A 20,642-nucleotide genomic window follows, 5' to 3' on the forward strand; every position below is an offset into this window, starting at 1 on the left:
TGGGCAGATGACTTGAGGTCAGGAGTTCAGCACTAGCCTGGCCAACATGATGAAACCCCATCTCTACTAAAAATACAAAAATTAGCCAGGTGTGGTGGCACATGCCTATAATCCCAGCTACTCAGGAGGCTGAGGAAGGAGAATCACTTGAACCCGGGCGGGGGGCAGCAGTTGCAGTGAACTGAGATCGCACCACTGCACTCCAGCCTGGGTGACAGAGCAAGACTCCATCTCAAAAAAAAAAAAAAAAAAAAAAGTCTCTAGGAATTGCTCTAAGAGCATACATCAAATGAAGACATATTTTTTCAACAAAATCTACTAAAACTCTGGTAAACAACAGCAAGAGTCTGTGGCATTGAGCCCTAGCCAGTTCCTTCCTCCTCCCCTCAGCTCAGCTTGACAAATCTCCACTCAGGATAAGTGTGGACAAGAAGATGGGGCTTCTTCTCCCCTCAGCTCCCAGTCAGGTTTACTGTATCTCACTGGGAAGGCCACATTGTCAACATTTCTTTTCCCCTCCAACTCCAAGTTGAAGAGGCTGAAATTCTAGTGAGTGCAGCTGAGAGGTTAGGTCTCCCTTTCTCCACGAAGCTTACAGAATGGAGGCTCCATCCCATTTGCAGCAGAACTGGAGCCCTAATCGTCCTCACCTCAGCTCATTCGTAGGGCAGAGGTTCCACTGAGAGGAAGCAAGCCAAGAAGTCAGGAGGCTACTATCCCACCCAACACCCAGAGTAGTGCCTCAGAGACCTTTCCCGGGGGAGAGAGAGTTCATAACAAAGGAGAGCTCCGAAGTACTCTCCCAAGGAACTGACTTTATTTGATACAGTGTGGGGAAGTACAGGCCTAAGGACACTTTAGAAAATGATAGCATACCTTAATAAAGAACAGTAACTAAACTGTAGGCCATCTAGTTCATCAGAGAGAATCAGGGAAAGGTAGCTAAGAGGAGCCCTCCTCAGGTCAGAACAAATCTCAGAAGACTCAGACTGCTGAGCAATTGATGCCCTGGAACATTGTCAAAAACAATAGAACTGCAATTAATGGGTCATCGAGGCTGAGCGTAATCCAAATAAGGCACACAGTTTAACAGAGAGATCGGGGATCTAGACAAAGAGAGCCCTGCTTGAAACCACTGTCATTCCAGGGTCAGTTTGTACCCCTAAGGCTGTGCCATCCAAATGGCTTCATGCTGTAGGGAAAATAGACTTCACTGAAATAGTCTAGCCAAATCACAAAGCAAATAAATAAGCAACCACAACAAAAATAAGCTGTGGAGAGGGGAAGCAGTATCCAGAGTTGCTGTATTAGCTAAGATGTCTAGTTTCCAAGAAAAACTATGAAATATGCAAAGAAACAGGGAAAAAACAGGCAACAGAAACTGCCTGTGAGAGTGACCAGATGTCAGATTTAACAAAGACTTTAGGATAATCATAATAAATATGTTCCAAAAACTGGGTCGGGCATGGTGGCCCACGCCTGTAATCCCAGCACTTTGGGAGGCCAAGGCAGGCGGATCACGAGATCAGGAGTTCAAAACCAGCCTGGCCAACATGGTGAAACCCCGTCTCTACTAAAAATACAAAAATTAGCCGGGCGTGTTGGTATGCACCTGTGGTCCCAGCTGCTCGGGCGGCTGAGGCAGGAGAATTGCTTGAACCCAGGAGGCAGAGGTTGCAGTGAGCCGAGATTGTGCCTGTGCAACAGAGCAAGACTTTGTCTCAAAAAAAACCAAATAAATAAATACCTTCAAAGAACTGAAGGGAAGCCATGCTTAAAGAGGTAAAGAAAAATGTGAAGATGATGTCTCATCAAATAGAGAATATTGATAAAGAGAGAGAAACTAATTTTTAAAAAGAGCCAAATGGAAATTCTGAAGTTTAAAAGTAGGATAACTGAAATGAAAAATTCATTAGGCTGGGTACAGTGGCTCATGCCTGAATCCCAGTGCTTTGAGAGGTGGAGGCAGGAGAATGGCTCAAGCCCAGGAGTTCAACAGCAGCCTGAGCACGTAGTGAGACCCTATCTCTACAGAAACTTAGGCCAGGCACAGTGGCTCATGCCTGTAATCTCAGCACTTTGGGAGGCTGAAGCAGGCAGATCACTTGAGATCAGGAGTTCGAGATCAGCCTGGCCAACATGGTGAAATCTCGTCTCTACTAAAAATACAAAAATTAGCTGGGCATGGTGGCACGTGCCTGTAATCTCAACTATTTGGAGGGCTGAGGCAGGAGAGTTGCTTGAACCCAGTAAGCGGAAGTTGCAGTGAACCGAGATCATACCACTGCACTCCAGCATGGACGAGAGAGTAAGACTCCATCTCAAAAAAAAAAAAAAAAATTAAATTTAGGTGGGCATGGTGGCACACCATGCCTAGCCTGGGTGACAAAGTAAGACCCTTTCTCAAAGGAAGAAGAAAACTTCATTAAAGGGGCTCAATAGTAGATTTGAGCTGGCAGAAGAAACGATTAGTCAACATGAAAATAGATTGTAAGAGATTCGGCCAGGTGTGGTGGCTCGCAGCTGTAATCCCTGCACTTTGGGAGGCTGAGACAGGCGGATCACGAGGTCAGGAGATTGAGACCATCCTGGCTAACATGGTGAAACCCCATCTCTACTAAGTATACAAAAAAAAATTAGGCCTGGTGGCGGGCACCTGTAGTCCCAGCTACTCGGGAGGCTGAAGCAGAAGAATGGCGTGAACCCGGGAGGCGGAGCTTGCAGTGAGCTGAGATTGCGCCACTGCACTCCAGCCTGAGTGACAGAGTGAGACTCCATCTCAAAAAAGAAAAAAAGAAAAAAAAAGAAAGATTATATAACCCAAGGGACAGAGAGAAAATATAATAAAGAGAAATGAACAGAGCCTCAGAAATGTGGGACGTGTTTAACTGTATCAGTGTACATGTAATGGGAATATGAGGAGGAGAGTAGAAGCAGAAAAATATTTGATGAAACAATAGATAAAAACTTTCAAATTTATTGATAAAAACTTTCAAATTTATTGAAAAACACTACACATCCAAGAAACTCAGTAAACTCCAGGTAGGAAAGAGATCCACACCTAGACACATAATAAAAATGCTAAAAGTTAATCATAAGGAGAAAGTCTTGAAAGCAACAAGAGAAAAATGACTTATCACATACAAGGGAACCTCTGTAAGCTTAACAGTGGACTTCTCGTCAGAAACAATGGAGAACATGTAACAACCAGAAGGCAGTAGGATGACATACTCAAAGTGCTGAAAGAAAACTGGCAACTGGCCGGGCGCGGTGGCTCACACCTGTAATCCCAGCACTTTGGGAGTCCAAGGCGGGCAGATCACGAGGTCAGGATATCGAGACCATTCTGGCTAACACAGTGAAACCCCGTCTCTACTAAAAAATACAAAAAATTAGCTGGGCATGGTGGCGGGCGCCTGTAGTCCCAGCTACTCAGGAGGCTGAGGCAGGAGAATGGCGTGATCCCGGGAGGCATAGCTTGCAGTGAGCTGAGATCACACCACCGAACTACAGCCTGGGCAACAGAGAGAGCGACTCCGTCTCAAAAAAAGAAAAAGAAAACTGGCAACCAGGAATCTTACATCTCATGTAACTAACTTTAGAAAATAAAGATAAAAACAAAAGTTATTGCTAACAGGCAGACTTGCCTTACAATAAGTACTAAAGGAAATTCTTCAGGCTAAAAGCAAGTAAACGCAAATAGAGTTTCAAATCCACATGAAAAAACAAAGAGCACTAGTAAAGATGATATGTAGTTATAAAAGGCAGTATAAATGTGTATTTCTTCTCAACTGATTTAAAAAACAACTGTGTAAAATAATATGTATATAATTATATTTTTAGGCCTATAACCTGTAGAAGTATATTTGATAATTATAGCATAAAGGAGATAGATGAAATCAAAGTTGTGTTAGAATAAGAAAATGATACCAGATCACAACTCAAACCTACAGGAACAAATGAGGAAAGCCATAAGTGGTAAATTTTTTTTAAAAAGTAGGGCTAGGCACAGTGACTCACACCTGTAATCCCAGTGGGAGGCCAAGGTGGGCAGATCACTTGATATCAGGAGTTCGAGACCAGCCTGACCAACATGGTGAAACTCCGTTTCTACTAAAAATACAAAAATTAGCCTGGTGTGGTGGCACATGCCTGTGATCCCAGCTACTCGGGAGGCTGAGGCACAAAAATCGTTTGAATTCAGGAGGCAGAGACTGCAGTGAGCCAAGATCGTGCCACTGCACTCTAGCCCAGGCAACAGAGCAAGCCTCTGTCTTTAAAAAAAAAAAAAAAAAAAAAAAAAAATGGCTAGGCACAGTAGCTCCCACCTGTAATCCCAGCTACTCAGGAAGCTGAGGTGGGAGGATCACTTGAGGCTAGGAGTTCAAGACCAGCCTGGGCGACATAGTGAGATTCAATCCCTAAAAGAATTTTTTTAAATTACTCAGACATGATGGTATGTGCCTATAGTCTTACCTACTCGAGAGGCTAAAGCGGGAGGATCACTTGAGGCCAAGAGTTCAAGACTGCAGTCAGCTATGATCATGCCACTGCCTTCCAGCTTGAGTGACAAGAGTGAGACCCTGTCTCCAAAAATAAATAAATAAAGCTGTAAATATGTCTATTTGTTCTCTTTCTCAGCTTTAATAGATACAACATTATATAAAGTTATGACAAAGCAGTATTGGGTTTATAGCATATAGATGTGATACATATAACAATAATTGCACAAAAGGGGAGAAGGATAGAGCTGGGTAAGGGTAAACTTTCTATATCTTATGGGAGTTAGTATCAATCTGAAGTAGTTCTGATGAGATGTATATGGTAAGCCCCAGGGGGACCATTAAGAAAATAACTCAAAAGATGTAGTGAAAAATATAATTAAAGGAATTACACTATAGAAAATATTGACAAAATGCAAAAGAAAATAGGAAAGGAGTATTAGAATAACAAAAAAGACATGAGACTTATAGAAAACTAAAAATCACAGACATAAGTCCAGCTATCCGAGTAACATTAAATGTGAATGAATTAAGCAAAAGCAGAGATTTTTGAGTTTTGATTTATCTATTTTTTATAGAGATGGAATCTCACTCTATTTCCCAGGCTGATCTCAAACTCCTGGGCTCAAGCAGTCCTCCCACCTTGGCCTCTCAAAGTGCTAGGATTACAGGCATGAGCCACTGTACCCAGCCAAAAGCAGAAAATTTTTAGACTGGATTTAAAAAACAAGATCCGACTGTATGCTCTCTAGAGTCTTGCTCTGTTGCCCAGGCTGGAGTGCAGTGGCGTGAGCTTGACTCACTGCAACCTCCACCTCCCAGGTTCAAGTGATTCTTCTGCCTCAGCCTCCTGAGTCGCTGGGATTACAGGCAGGTGCCACCATGCCTGGCTAATTTTTTTGTATTTTTAGTAGAGACAAGGTTTCACCATGTTGGTCAGGCTGGTCTCAAACTCCTGACCTTGTGATCTGCCCGCCTTGACCTCCCAAAGTGCTGGGATTACAGGCGTGAGCCACCACACCAGGCCCTGGAGACAATCTTTATAGTCAAAGATACAATGAGGCTGAAAGTTAAAGAATAGAAAAAGTACACCATGTAAACAGTAGCCGTAAGAGACTCCAGGTGATCCCCATAGGGTCCTGGAAACAGGACTTGTCTTAAACCTAGTCATGGATGCAGGCACCACCAGATATTCACAGAGCTCAAGTCAGTGAGACTGTGGATCATGGCTTCTGATTATTTATAATCCCCAGATGACTTTCAGAGTCGAGAGCATTCCACTAAAGTCATCCATGGCTACAATTTTAAGGAGATTCAAGTCTACACTGGAGATGTGGGGCCTGAGGAAAAAGAAGATTTATTCTTCATTTTTGTTTTGTTTTGAAACAGGATCTTGCTCTGTCACCTAGACTGGAGTGCAGTGGTGCGATCACAATTCACTGCAGCCTCAACCTCCCATGCTCAGGAGATTCTCCCACCTTAGACTCCAGAGTAGCTGGGACTGTAGGCCTGTATCACCACCTCTGGCAAATTTCTTGTTTTTGTGCTTTTTTTTTTTTTGGTAGGCACAGGGTTTCACCATGTTCCCAGGCTGATCTCGAACTCCTGGGGTCAAGCGATCCTCCCACCTCGGCCTCTCAAAGTGGTGGAATTATAGGCATGAGCCACCACACCTGGCCTTTTTTTGACTTAGGCAAAACATCGTGTACTTTAAAGCATATTCCAGTATCTAATGCTAGGCCCTGAAATTGTCAGAAAAGGCCCAGTCTGCCAGATGAACGGAAGATAGGGAAGAAGCATTGACTGCATCCTTCCCTCAACTCTCATTCTGGAGTTGCAGGGCATGGAGGGGAAGACCAGTGTGGCTAGCAAATTTGGGAGTATGGAAATGAGTAGTTGCAATTTTCATTTCCAGCTCTTTTCGTTTTTATTAAAGATTTCATTCATACCTGTGAAAAGCTCTGCCATGAAGGAGACTGTGGACCATGCTCTCGCACATCAGTTATTTCCTGCAGATGCTCTTTCAGAACAAAGGTAAATCCTAAACAATGCTCGAGTTGTTGCCATCAATGTTTTCTTTAAAATGGTGGTTATGGGAGGGGAGGAATCAAAATAACCTCAGTAGGATAGGTAGGGGAAGTGGTTGTGGCACTCAAGGTCCAGAGGCCAACAGTGGGATAAGGCAAATAGATCACTCTACCAAATACAGGTATGATAGCCTGAAAAGAGGAACAATAGCACTGTTGCAAGGAGTCAGCCAACTAAGAAGTTAGAGGAAACAGTCCATGTGACCACCCACTTGTGATACCAACTTTTGATACCAATTGAAAGTTCAGTGGTCCCTAAGACCACTTGAAAGGCTTGATAATTTGATAAAAAGGACTCACTGAACTTGCTGATGGTTACACTTATGGTTAGAGGTTTACTACAAGGAGGTTACAGTTTTATTACAAGGAAAAGGATACAAATTAAATCAGCCAAGGGAAGAAGTATGTAGAGCAGAGTCCAAAAAAGTACCAAAGGTGGAACTTCATTTGTCCTTTCCCTGTGGAGTCAGGAAAGTATTACTCTCTCTGCGTCAGTGTGTGACAGTGTACATGGAGTATTGCCAGCCAGGAAAGTTCACCCAAGCTTGTGTGTTCAGTTTTTATTGGTGTTCTATTGTGCAGTCATAGTTGACTGCCCATGTGGCTAATCTCAGTCTCCAGTGTCTCCAGAGGTCTACTGATACCATGTGACCCAAAGCCCCTGCCCTAAAACTGTCCAGTGTGGCCAGCCTGCTCCTAAATCACATAATTGGACTATCCAGTGACTCAAGACTCCAGGCAAACAATGACACTTCTATCAGACATGGCATTCCACTAGGCTTAGAGAGTACCTCTCAGAAGCCAAGTGCAAAGGCCAGACTCTCTTTGAGTAAGGTTTAATTCTTCACTGTACAACTGTTTTGTACAACTGTTTTATCAGTTTCTACTTTCTGGTGAAAGCCTGGATAGTTTTTATTTTTCTTTTTTTAAAATTTTGTTTATTTATTTATTTTGAGACACAGTCTCACTCCATCACCCAGGATGAAGTGCAAAGGCGCAGTCTCGGCTCACTGCAGCCTCCACCTCCCAGGTTCGAGTGATTCTTATGCCTTAGCCTCTGGAGGAGTTGGAATTACAGGTGCACTCCACCATACCCAGCTAATTTTTGTATTTTTAGTAGAGACGGGGTTTTGCCGTGTTGGTCAGGCTGGTCTCAAACTCCTGACCTCAAGTCATCCTCCTGTCTCAGCCTCCCAAAATGCTGGGATTACAGGTGCACGCCACCACACGTGGCTAATTTTTGTATTTTTAGTAGAGATGGGGTTTCACCATGTTGGCCAGACTGGTCTTGAACTCCTGACCTCAAGTAATATACCACCTCAGCCACCCAAAATGCTGGGATTGCAGATGTGAGCCACTGCACCCAGCCTGCCTTGGATAGTTTTTATCAGACTTTATGTTATCAAAAGTCTTCAGGTGATTCAACTTGGAGAACACACTGAGTGTTGATTTATCCTGCTCTTTGACCTACCTGGTCATTTCAGTGTCTATCAATGTTTGTCCCAGTAGAGTACAAGCCAGGGTGGAGACAGAATTCTGAACCGTTGGTTCTGTTAAACACAATGCAGGGTCTGGCAGCATCTGACTTGCAGATAATTCTGAGAATATAGTCCATAAATGGGAAGCTAGTTTAACCGGAAAGCTTCAGAAAAAAAGGGAAAATTAGTGTAATTTACATGTTACAAAAGTTGTGTAATCATGTGTGGGTTTTTTTCCTGAAAGAAATTACAATATACATGGGATAGTAGAGGCATTTTGAATGTCAGGTATGGGACCACTTTGTACTTTGCAAATATAATATTAAAGTCTGTGAGATGCTGTGATTTGGCAATCATAAATTTAGTAATGCCCAGAGATGCTCTTCGTGATCTTTGTGACTGAAAATTATAAGCAGGGTTGGGACATACAAGCTGGAAGTGGCTGCTGTCAGTTTTCTTCATTCTCCCACAATCCCTCTCTCTATCTCTACGTTTTCTTGCTTCTCATTGACTCTTTGTCCTCACTCCCTCTAATAGCAGACTCCATGGCAGTGAGTGTATTCTTGAAAAGCTATGTGTAAACTGAATTTTTGCAAGTAAAAGTCCTTAAATTACAGGAGGAGCTCACTGTCTATACAAACTGCTAAACCTGTTTGACAAAGTAAAAAAATCTCTTCAAAAAGCTGATAATTGGCTGGGCACGGTGGCTTATGCCTGTAATCCCAGCGCTTTGGGAGGCTGAGGCGGGCGGATCACGAGGTCAGAAGATCGAGACCATGGTGAACCCCGTCTCTACTAAAAATACAAAAAATTAACCGGGCACAGTGGCGGGCGCCTATAGTCCCAGCTACTCCTGAGGCAGGAGAATGGTGTGAACCCAGGAGGCGGAGCTTGCAGTGAACCAAGATTGCACCACTACACTCCAGCCTGGGTGACAGAGTGAGACTCTGTCTCAAAAAAAAAAAAAAAAAAAAAAAAAAACTGATAATTATCATCTCATTATTTAACTAGATTTTTCATGAATATGGATTTTTCATGACATGGTTTTTGTAATGGAATGGGCTTTTTCACAGAAGTGAGTTTTCTAGATAAATAAAACTTATTTCTTCAAACTTCAAAGGTTATTTTCATTTCATCACTTTGGTGGGACTCTGATAAATGTATGCTGTGTCTTACTATGTCTTAATAAAGCATGCTATATTTAAGTCTTTATGGTAATTCATGTGTAGGAGTTTATGAGAGTTCTGCCTTTCCTGACATTTGTAGATGATAACCTCTCCTGCATATCATTTCTTCTGTATAATCCAGTGTTCACTGATGGGAGCGTTAACCCAGTTTCATGAGTTAATGCCCATAAAATCACTTTTGCTTTATATCTGTAGAGAGCATATAGGGAACTTTTTCATATCACCAGTCCCAGGCACCTCATTTTTTTTATCTGAAATGTATATTTTCCAGCCAAGAACCTGTTATTACTTAGGCCTCTTCACATCTGTTATCAACTCCAGTAGCTGCTTTTTTTTTTCCCCCCCAGGATAATTTTTACTAGGAGGGGACTTTTAAAGTCATTTTTCTCATTTCTGTCATTTCTGAGTACATGGCAACCTGTAAATGACATCAAAGCCAAAATCAGATGTAGAAGCCAGGCAGCTAGCCAGACTCATTCTACCCCAAGCGACTGACTTGTTTCCCACATACTAGCGTCGCTACCCACGTTTTTTAGGATCATGCCTCAGCAAAATTACATGATAGACCTTTTAGACCACTCATATGTAATGGAAGCCACAGTAATAAAACTTCAGAGGCCAAACCAAAGATCTGCTTTATTTCACTTTGCTATAGTTTGGTGGTATTGTCAGGTGTGCTCTGAAGTGTGTAGAGCCGTTTGTCCCTGCATGGTACAGATTGTTACCTGTTTTCAATTCTTATGTCTGCTTTTTATGGCTTTTTCTGTCTGTACCCTTGTTAGGTAATGACTTCTCTTTCCTTTGCATACCCTTAGCAGCCCCTCTTTCTATTCAGATTTTATAATTGTTAGTCTACTGTGAATTTGGAGACCAGACCACAAAGATTGTTAGAATTGTATTTTCATGAAAAGTCTGTAAGCCTGGAGTCCTCTCGCGAGTAAAGCTCATTCATATAGGGATTAGGCTCACTCCAGGCATGGCAAGTGAAGTTGGTGAATAAGTGACTATCAGAGAAGTACGGGATATTTGGGATATTCTTGTTACCTTTGGCATTATATTATAGTTGTATTGTTTTAATTATTCCTAAAGTAGTTACTGTTTCTTTTTCTTTTTCCATAGGAGCTTCCATGTACCAGTCTCAAAAGTGAAGGTATGACTGGGTTGGGGCATGAGGGAATTTTTGGGATGCGGGTATCTTCACTTTGGTAGGGAGTTGGGTTATGTATTTGTCGAAATTCAGCAAAGGACTGCTTAAGATTTGTGTATAACTTTCACCTCAATAGGAAAAAATTATAAATTGAATTCTGTTGATGAAATGCTGAAAAATTTAAGCTAAGTATACTCATGTCTACAGCTTGCTTTGAAATGCATTAAAAAAGAAAATTAGTGGGTAGCTAGAAGAATGGATATATATATATGAAAAAGTATGTTAATGGTAGAATCTAGATATGGGTATATGGATGTTCACTGTAAAATCGTTTGAACTTTTTTTTCTTTTTTCTTTTGAGATGGAGTCTCACTCTGTTGCCCAGGCCAGAGCGCAGTGGCGCGATCTCGGCTCACTGCAACCTCAACCTCCCAGGTTCAAGCGATTCTCCTGCCTCAACCTCCCAAGTAGCTGGGATTATAGGTGCGCACCACTACACCTGGCTGATTTTTGTATTTTTGGTAGAAACGGGGTTTCACCATGTTGACCAGGCTGATCTCTAACTCCTGACCTCAAGTGATCCACCTGCCTCAGCCTCACAAAGTTCTGGGACTATAGGCATGAGTCACCGCACCCGGCCTCAATTCCTGTTTTGATGACCGTCACATACTCTCGTTGAAACCGCTTTAAAACCTTTTTGGAAAAGTGATGGAAGATAAGGATATGCAAAATAAAAGGTCTTATTGTAGTCAGAAAGCTAGCTGTATCGGTTAGGAAGCTTCTAGATGCAGGTATCCAAACCCAAGAAAAAGTGACTTTTACGATAAGGGTATTTACTGTCACACCTAATAGGAAGTCTGGAGGCAGAACAAGTCTGAGATTGGTTAATTTTAAGCTCAGTGATTTCCAGGACTTCAATTCGGCTTCTCTGTGGTTTTCTTGATTTTCTCCTTGTGGGTATGTCAGCTACTGCAACTTCACACGTTGGGTCTCTGCCCAACAACATCTTAACAAAATCCATGAGGAGAGTGTTGATCTTCTCTTCCTATGTAAGAGCAAGGAAAACAGTCCTGAAAGGTTCTCAGTACACTTTGTGTCCAATGCTTCTACCTAAACCTGTCACTAGCAAAGTGAACGGAATTACCCTGATGGGTAAAGCTAAACAACATCCACCCCTGGAACTGAGGAGCACGCTGGCCTCTAATTTCTGAACAAAATTAAGGCTGTCTTTGCCTGAAAGAGGAGAGTGACTGGGAGGTACCCAGCAATATCTGCCTCAAAACCGTATTTAAACTTTTGGTTCAGTGTGCCATCTGTATCAAGGAAAAAAAGTTTGGTTATTAAAAACATAATTTGGGTCCAGGCATGGTGGCTCATGCCTGTAATCCCAGCACTTTGGGAGGCCATGGTGAGTGGATCACCTGAGGTCAGGAGTTCAAGGCCAGCCTAGCCAACATGGGGAAACCCCATCTTTACTAAAAATACAAAAATCAGCCAGTTGTGGTGGCGCACATCTGTAATCCCAGCTACTGAGGAGGCTGAGGCAGGAGAATCACTTGAACTCAGGAGACAGAGGTTGCAGTGAACTGAGATCAAGCCATTGCACTCCAGCCTGGGTGACAGAGACTCTGTATCAAAAAACAAACAAGAAAAACATAATTTGGGCCAGATGCAGTGGCTCACATCTGAATCCTTATGCTTTGGGAGGCCAGGGCTGGGGGATCACTTAAAGCCAGGAGTTCAAGACCAGCCTGGGCAATACGCTGTCTCTGCAAAAAAATTTTAAGAGTTAGCCAGCCATAGTGGCACGTGCCTGTAGTCCTAGATACTTGGGAGGCTGAGGCAGAGGATTGCTTGAGTCCAGGAGTTTGAGGTTGCAGTGAGCTGTGATTGTGCCATTGCACTCTAGCCTGGGTGACAGAGCGAGACCCTATCTCTAAAACAATAAAACAAAATAATAAAAACATAATTTGAAAAAATTACAAAATTAATACACTTATGAAGTTTAAAGAAAAAAAGAATATAAAGCAAAAGGTGAAAATTTACCCTCTGTTAGTAGTTTGTCAGATAAGGTTCCAGGTCTTTTTCCCTATTCATACAGATGTATAAACATGCCAGCATAGTTTTGTTTTTCCCCTAGATTTAGGTTCATGCTAAAGATACTGTCTGCAGCCGGGCGCGGTGGCTCAAGCCTGTAATCCCAGCACTTTGGGAGGCCGAGACGGGCGGATCATGAGGTCAGGAGATCGAGACCATCCTGGCTAACACAGTGAAACCCCGTCTCTACTAAAAATACAAAAACTTAGCCGGGCGAGGTGGCAGGCGCCTGTAGTCCCAGCTACTCGGGAGGCTGAGGCAGGAGAATGGCGTGAACCCGGGAGGCGGAGCTTGCAGTGAGCTGAGATCCGGCCACTGCACTCCAGCCTGGGTGACAGAGCGAGACTCCGTCTCAAAAAAAAAAAAAAAAAAAGATACTGTCTGCAGTTTATTTTCCCTCACTAATATCTCAAAGACATATTTCCATGTCAGCATGCATAACTCTTGCTCTTGCAGAGTATTCTGTATATGGGTCTACTATGTCATAGTTCACCATGGCCCTTTTGGTGGTCATTTAGATTGTCTCCAGTTTTTCCCCATTACTAATAAGCAGGAACCGTCCTGTCCCACTTTTTATAACTTTACGATGCAAAATTTCAGCCATATGTGAAAGTGGTATAATGAATCCCCACATACCTATGACTTATCATCAGTTGTCAACATTTTGCCTCTCTTGTTTTCATCCATCCCCCTTCCCAACATTTTATTTATGCTGGAGTACTTTGAAAACAAATCTCAAATATCATTTCGCCCATAAATGCTTCAGTGTTTAGCCCACGTTTTTTTAGTTGAAATTCACATAACATATAATTAACCATTTTAAATGTACAGTTCAGTGGCACTTAGTCCTTTCACAATCTAGTTCCAAAACATTTTCTCTATCTTACTTTTTTCTTTTTCTTTTCCTTTATTTTATTTTATCTTACTTTTTTTTTTTTTTTTTTTGAGACATAGTTTTGCTCTTGTTGCCCAGGCTGAAGTGCAGTGGCGCGATCGTGGCTCACTGCAACCTCCGCCCCCTGGGTTCAAGCGATTCTCCTGTCTTAGCCTCCTGAGTAGCTGGGATTACAGGCACCTGCCACCATGCCAGGCTAATTTTTTTGTATTTTTAGTAGAGATGGGATTTCATCATGTTGCCCAGGCTGGTCTCAAACTCCTGGCCTCACGTAATCTGCCTGCCTTGGCCTCCCAAAGTGCTCGGATTACAGGCATGAGCCACCGTGCCCAGCCTTTTTTAAAATTTTATTTTAAAAATATGTAGAGACAGGTTCTCACTATGTTGACCAGGCTGGTCTTGAATGGTTGGCCTCAAGTGATCCTCCCATGTTGGCCTCCTAGAGTGCTGGGGAAAAACATTTTCATCACCCTGAAAGGAAACCGTGTATTAACTAAGCATTTACTCCCCACTCAGCCCTCACCCGGGTAACCACTAATCTGCTTTCTATCTGTATGGATTTACTATACTTCATCTAAATGGAGTCACAATATATAATCTTATGTGCCCCACTTCTTTCACTTAGCATGTTTCAACTTTTTGGCCATTGTGAATAGTGCTGTTATGAACATTTGTATATGTGCTTTTGTTTGAATACCTATTTTCATTTCTTTGGGGTATATACCTAGGTGTAGAATTGCTGGATCCGATGGTAATCTTGTGTTTACTTTTTTTGAAAAACTGCCATTCTGTTTTCAACAGTGACTGCACCATTTTATATTCCTACCAGCAATGTATGAGGGTTTCGTTTTCTCCACATCCTTGTCAATACTTGTTATTTTCTGAGTTTTTTTGTTTTTGTTTTTGTTTTTTTGAGATGGGGTCTCACTCTGTTGCCCAGGCTTGGAGTGCTGTGGTGCAATCTCGGCTCACTGCAAACTCCGCCTCCCAGGTTCAAGTGATTAAGCTGCCTCAGCCTCTCGAGTAGCTGGAATTACAGGTGCCCACCACCGTGCCTGGCTAATTTTTGTATTTTTAGTAGAGATGGGGTTTTACCATGTTGGTCAGGCTGGTCTCGAACTCCTAACCTCATGATCCACCTGCCTCAGCCTCTCAGAGTGCTGGGATTACAGGCTTGAGCCACCACACCCGGCCATTTTTGGGGTTTTTAAAATCATAGCCATCCTAGTGAAGTGATATATCACTACCACATGATATGATGTCTCTGATATTTCATTGTTGGTTTTTAAAATATATTTATTGTTTGAGACAAGTTCTCTCTCTGTCGCCTAGACTGGAGTGTAGTGGCAGATCACAGCTCACTACAACCTTGATCTCCTGGGCTCCAGTGGTCCTTTCACACCAGCCTCCCAAATAGCTGGGACCACAGGCATGCGCCACCATGCCCATGGCTTAATTAACTTTTAATTAAGTTTTTAAAACTTAATTTTTAAAAGTTTTTGCAGGACTGGGTGCGATGGCTCAAACCTGTAATCCCAGCACTTTGGGAGGCCAAGGCGGGCAGATCACTTGAGGTCAGGAGTTTGAGACTAGCCTGGCCAAGGTGAAACCCAGTCTCTACTAAAACTACAAAAAATTAGCCAGCAAGGTGGTGGGCACCTGTAATCCCAGCTACTCGGGAGGCTGAGGCAAGAGAATTGCTTAAACCCAGGAGGCGGAGGTTGCAGTGAGCAAGTTTTTGTAGAGACAGGGTCTCATTGTGTTGCCCAGGCTGGTCTTGAATTCCTGGGCTCGAGCAGTCCTCCTGGCTCAGCCTCCCAAAGTGCTAGGATTACAGGCAGGAGCCACCATGCCCAACCACACTTAAATTTTTGATAGAAACATACATGCAGCCAGCCTTACACATCCACGGGTTCCATATCCATGGATTCAACCAACCATAGATTGAAAATATTCAAAGACAAATTTGTAAACAAATTACATCTGTACTGAACATGTACAAAATTTTTTCTCATCATTTTCTAAACAATAACTATCTAGATAGCATTTACATTGTATTTGGTGTTATAAGTAATCTAGAGAAGATTTGAAGTATAAAGAAGAGTGTGCATAGGTTATATGCAAATATTACACCATTTTGTATAAGAGACTTGAATATCTGTGAATTTTGATATCCAAGGGAGGTCCTGGAATCAGTCCCCCATGGACTGCAAAAGTTTGTACACCCATCTACCAAGATGAGTGTGCCTTTTTCTCCACATCTTAAGCCCTACCATTGCTATTTTTTTAAGACAGTTTTAAAGGTGAAAATTGATATTTTAATATGCATTTTCAGCTGGGCAGAGTGGCTTACACCTGTAACCCCAACATTTGGAAGGCCGAGATGGGAGGCTCATTTGAGCCCAGGAATTCGAGGTTACAGTGAGCTATGTTAATGCCACTGCACTCCAGCCTGGGTGACAGAAAGACACCCTGTCTCTTTAAAAAAAAAAAAAAAAACTGACGGCCTGGCATGGTGGCTGACACCTGGAATCCCAACACTTTGGGAGGCCAAGGCAGGTGGATCACCTGAGGTCAGGAGTTCGAGACCAGCCTGGCCAACATGGCGAAACCCGGTCTCTACTAAAAATACAAAAATTAGCCGGGCGTGGTGGCACAAACCTGTAATCCCAGCTACTCGGGAGTCTGAGGTGGGAGAATCGCTTGAACCTGGGAGGTGGAGGTTGCTGTGAACCAAGACTGCACCACTGCACTCCAGCCTGGGCAACAGAGTGAGACTCTATCTCAAAAAAAAAAAAAAGAAAAAAAAAGAAAGCAAAAAGGCCAGGCACAGTGGCGCATTCCTTTAATCTCAGCACTTTGGGAGGCCATGGGAGGCGGATCACCTGAGATCAGGAGTTCAAGACCAGCTTGGACAACATGGTGAAGCCCTGCTTCTACTAAAAATGCAAAAATTAGCCGGCTGTGGTGGCGGGCACCTGTAAGCCCAGCTACTTGGGAGGTTGAGGCACAAGAATCACTTGAACCCAAGAGGCAGACATTGTGGTGAGCCAAGATCATGCCACTGCACTCCAGCCTGGGCAACAGAGAGAGACTCCATCTCAAAAAAAAAAAAAAAAAACTGCATTTACATTATTACAATTGTATTATTACTATTGTAATCTTTTAGCTTATAGTCACTCAAATATTTGTGGAATGAATGTTCATATCCTTTGCCTGTTTTTCTTTTTTCTTTTTAATTGGCCACAGCAGATGCTACATTTATGTGTGACAAGCGGTGTAACAAGAAACGGTTGTGTGGACGGCATAAATGTAATGAGATATGCTGTGTGGTAAGTGGACTTATTAGGCATAATCAGATTCCATTCATCCAGGGGCTGGGCTTCTGGAAGCCTGAGCCACGTGGAGAATGCAGCCCAGATTTAAAAGTCATTGGTATGGGCCCCTAAGCAGCAGTCAAAGAGCTCTCATAGTGTCCCCATAACCTCTCTATAAAGAGACAGACTGGGCCTTTTTAGTCTCACCCAGGTCAAGAAGTCAGCCAGTGGCATCTAGTAGCAACACAGAGGAAGAGAAAGAGGAAAGAGAATGCCTCATACCCCAGAGCCCAAGACCCCTAGGTGAGCACACAGTCTTCTGCAGGAGATTGTGTGTTGTCCCAACACAGACTGGACTTAGCAACTTGGGCTTCAGGTTTCATGTACTGCTTAGGTCAGGTCAGTAGGAAAAATTATTATGACATTTTTAAAAAAGATTTTTAAAAATAAAATGTTTATTTAAAATATTTGCTTTTATGGAGCTAAATAAAGCACTAGCTGGCTATTCGTACTCTGTTATCTAATATACTCTTTTATATATTAAAAAACCAAGATAACATATATGTAATATATGACATAACATGTATGTATAAACGTGTATGTATATGTATGTATGTATTAGTCCATTTTCACACTGCCAATAAAGACATACCCAAGACTAGGCAAATTACAAAAGAAAGAGGATTAATGGATCTACAGTTCCAAGTGGCTGGGGAGGCCTCACAATCATGGTGGAAGGTAAGGAGAAGCAAATCACATCTCACATGGATAGCAGCAGGCAGAGAAATAGAGTTTGTCCAGGAAACTTGGCCTTATAAAGCCATCAAATCTCATGAGACATATTCACTATCACGAGAACAGCACGAGAAAGACCTGCCCCCATGATTCAGTTACCTACCACCAGGTCCCTCCCACAACATATTGGAAGTCAAGATGAGATTTGGGTGGGGACACAGCCAAACTATATCATTCTGCCCCTGGCCCCTCCCAAATTTCATGTCCTCACATTTCAAAACCAATCATGCCTTTCCAACAGTCCCCCAAAGTCTTAACCCATTTCAGCATTAACTCAAAAGTCTACAGTCCAAAGTCTCATCCAAGACAAGGCAAGTCGCTTTGCCTGTGAGCCCGTAAATTCAAAAGCAAATTAGTTACTTCCTAGGTACAATAGGGGTACAGGCATTGGGTATATACAGCCATTCCAAATGGGAGAAGTTGGCCAAAACAAAGGGGTACAGGCCCCATGCAAGTCCGAAATTCAGTGGGGCAGTCAAATTTTTTTTTTTTTTTTTTTTTTTTTTTGAGATGGAGTCTCGCTCTCTCCGCGATCTCCGCTTACTGCAAGCTCTGCCTCCCAGGCTCACACCATTCTCCTGCCTCAGCCTCCTGAGCAGCTGGGACTGCAGGCGCCCGCCACCACGCCCAGCTAATTTTTTTGTATTTTTAGTAGAGACGGGGTTTCACCATCTTAGGATGGTCTTGATCTCCTGACCTCGTGATCCACCTGCCTCGGCCTCGCAAAGTGCTGGGATTACAGGCGTGAGCCACTGCGCCCGGCCGGGCAGTCAAATCTTAAAGCTACAAAATGCTCTCCTTTGACTCCATGTCTTACATCTAGGTCACGCTGATGCAAGAAGTGGGTTCCCATGGTCTTAGACGGCTCCGCCCATGTGGCTTTGCAGCATACAGCCCCCTCCCAGCTGCTTTCACAGGCTGGTGTTGAGTGTCTGTGACTTTTCCAGGCACACAGTGCAAGCTGTCAGTGCATCTCCCATTCTAGGGTCTGGAGGACAGTGACCCTCTTCTAACAGCTCCACTAGCTGGTACCCCAGTAGGGACTCCGTGTGGGGGCTGCAACCCCACATTTCTCTTCGGCACTGCCCTAGCAGAGGTTCTCTGTGACAGCCCCACCCCTGCAGCAAACTTCTGCCTGGACATCCAGGTGTTTCCATCCATCTTCTGAAACCTAGGCAGAGGTTTCCAGCGTCAGTTATTGATTTCTGTGCACCCACAGGCGCAACACTACATGGAAGCTGCCAAGGCTTGGTGCTTGCACTCTGAAGCCATGGCCCAAGCTCTGTGTTGGGCCCTTTCAGCCACAGCTGGAGTGGCTGGGATGCAGGGCACTAAGTCCCTAGGCTGCATACAGCAGAGGGACCCTAGGGCCGGCCTACAAAACCATTTTTTCCTCCTGAGCCTCCAGGCCTGTCATGGGAGGGGCTGCCATGAAGACCTCTGACATGCTTTGGGGACATTTTCCCTATTGTCTTGGGGTTTTACATTTGGCTTCTCATTACTTATGCAAATTTCTGCAGTCAGCTTGAATTTCTTCTCAGAAAATAGGATTTTCTGTCACATTGGCAGGCTGCAAATTTTCCAAACTTTTATGCTTTGTTTCACTTCTAAAACTGAATGCCTTTAACAGCACCCAAGTCACCTCTTAAATGCTTTGCTACTTAGAAAGTTCTTCCACCAGATACTCTTAATCATCTTTCTCAAGTTCAAAGTTCCACAGATCTCTAGGGCAGGGGCAAAATGTTGCCACTCTCTTTGATAAAACAACAAGAGTCACCTTTGCTCCAGCTCCCAACAAGTTCCTCATCTCCATCTGAGACCACCTCAGCCTGGACATTATTGTCCATATCATTATCAGCATTTTGGGCAAAGCCATTCAGCAAGTCTCTAAGAAGTTCCAAACTTTCCCACATTCTCCTGTCTTCTTCTGAGCCCTCCAAACTGTTCCATCATCTGCCTGTTACCCAGTTCTAAAGTCACTTCCACATTTTCGGGTATCTTTTCAGCAGCACCCCACTCTACTGGTACCAGTTTACTGTATTAGTCTATTTTCACACTGCTGATAAAGACATACCCGAGACTGGGCAAGTTACAAAAGAAAGAGGTTTAATGGGCTTACAGTTCCAAGTGGCTGGGGAGGCTTCATAATCATGGTGAGAGACAAGGAAGAGCAAGTCACGTCTTAATATGGATGGCAACAGGCAGAGAGAGAGCTTATGCAGGGAAACTCGGCCTTATAAAGCCATCAGATCTCAGGAGACTCATTCACTATCATGAGAACAGCATGGGAAAGACCTTCCCCTGCCATGATTTAGTTAACTCCTACCAGGTCTTTCCCACAACATGTGGGAATTCAAGATAAGATTTGGTTGGAGACACAGCCAAACTGTATCAGTGTGTATATACATAAACAAGATAACACAGTACCAATAGCAAGGTAATACATGTGTATGTATGTATATAACATACATAATTATTTTTAAAATTTATATATTAAAGTGAAGAATGATGAATTGTGCAAGTATTATAAACTAGTGTTAGAAGGCTTAAAGACTTCCTCTTCTTATAAAAAAATTTACAGCCAGGCATGGTGGCTCACACCTGTAATTCCACTTTTGGAGGCTGAGGTGGGTGGATCTCACTTAATCCAAGGAATTCAAGGTCAGCCTTGGCAACATGGTAAAACCCCATCTCTACCAAAACTACAAAAATGCCCATCTCATAACCAGGTCTCTAAATAAATAAATAGATTTAAATGTAAAATTAAGGCTGGACGTGGTGGCTCATGCCTGTAATCCCAGCACTTTGGGAGGCCAAGGCAGGCAGATCACTTGAGGTCAGGAGTTCCAGACCAGACTGGCCAACATGGTGAAACCCTGTCTCTACTAAAAATTTAAAACTTACCTGGACATTGTGGTGGGCACCTGTAATCCCAGCTACTCAGGAAGCTGAGGTAGGAGAATTGCTTGAACCTGGGAGGTGGAGGTTGCAGTGAGCCGAGATCGCACCACCACACTCCAGCCTGGGCAACAGAGTGAGACCCTGGCTCTCTCACACAAAGACACACACACAATGTAAAAATAAAATATATTTTTTTAAAATTTCAAACTGGCTCACGCCTGTAATCCCAGCACTTT

General features: G+C 43.2%; 1 protein-coding gene across 10 annotated transcripts in view; it reads left to right on the plus strand.

Moving 5' to 3' along the window:
* LOC105485665 (nuclear transcription factor, X-box binding 1) overlaps nucleotides 1-20,642 on the plus strand; it is an 81,160-nt gene that overhangs the window by 33,934 nt on the left and 26,584 nt on the right. For 4 of the 10 annotated variants that reach the window (XM_071077915.1, XM_071077912.1, XM_071077913.1 and 1 more), the window contains exons 10-12: nucleotides 6,418-6,536; nucleotides 10,374-10,404; nucleotides 16,643-16,725. In XM_071077915.1, coding sequence (XP_070934016.1) covers nucleotides 6,418-6,536; nucleotides 10,374-10,404; nucleotides 16,643-16,725 — 233 coding nt within the window. The remainder of the gene's footprint in view (nucleotides 1-6,417; nucleotides 6,537-10,373; nucleotides 10,405-16,642; nucleotides 16,726-20,642) is intronic. The other 6 variants (XM_024794016.2, XM_011747999.3, XM_011748001.3 and 3 more) reach the window with 3 other exon arrangements.

Source organism: Macaca nemestrina, chromosome 14 (assembly GCF_043159975.1).
Source record: "Macaca nemestrina isolate mMacNem1 chromosome 14, mMacNem.hap1, whole genome shotgun sequence".
In the NCBI taxonomy this organism is placed as follows: Eukaryota; Metazoa; Chordata; class Mammalia; order Primates; family Cercopithecidae; genus Macaca; species Macaca nemestrina.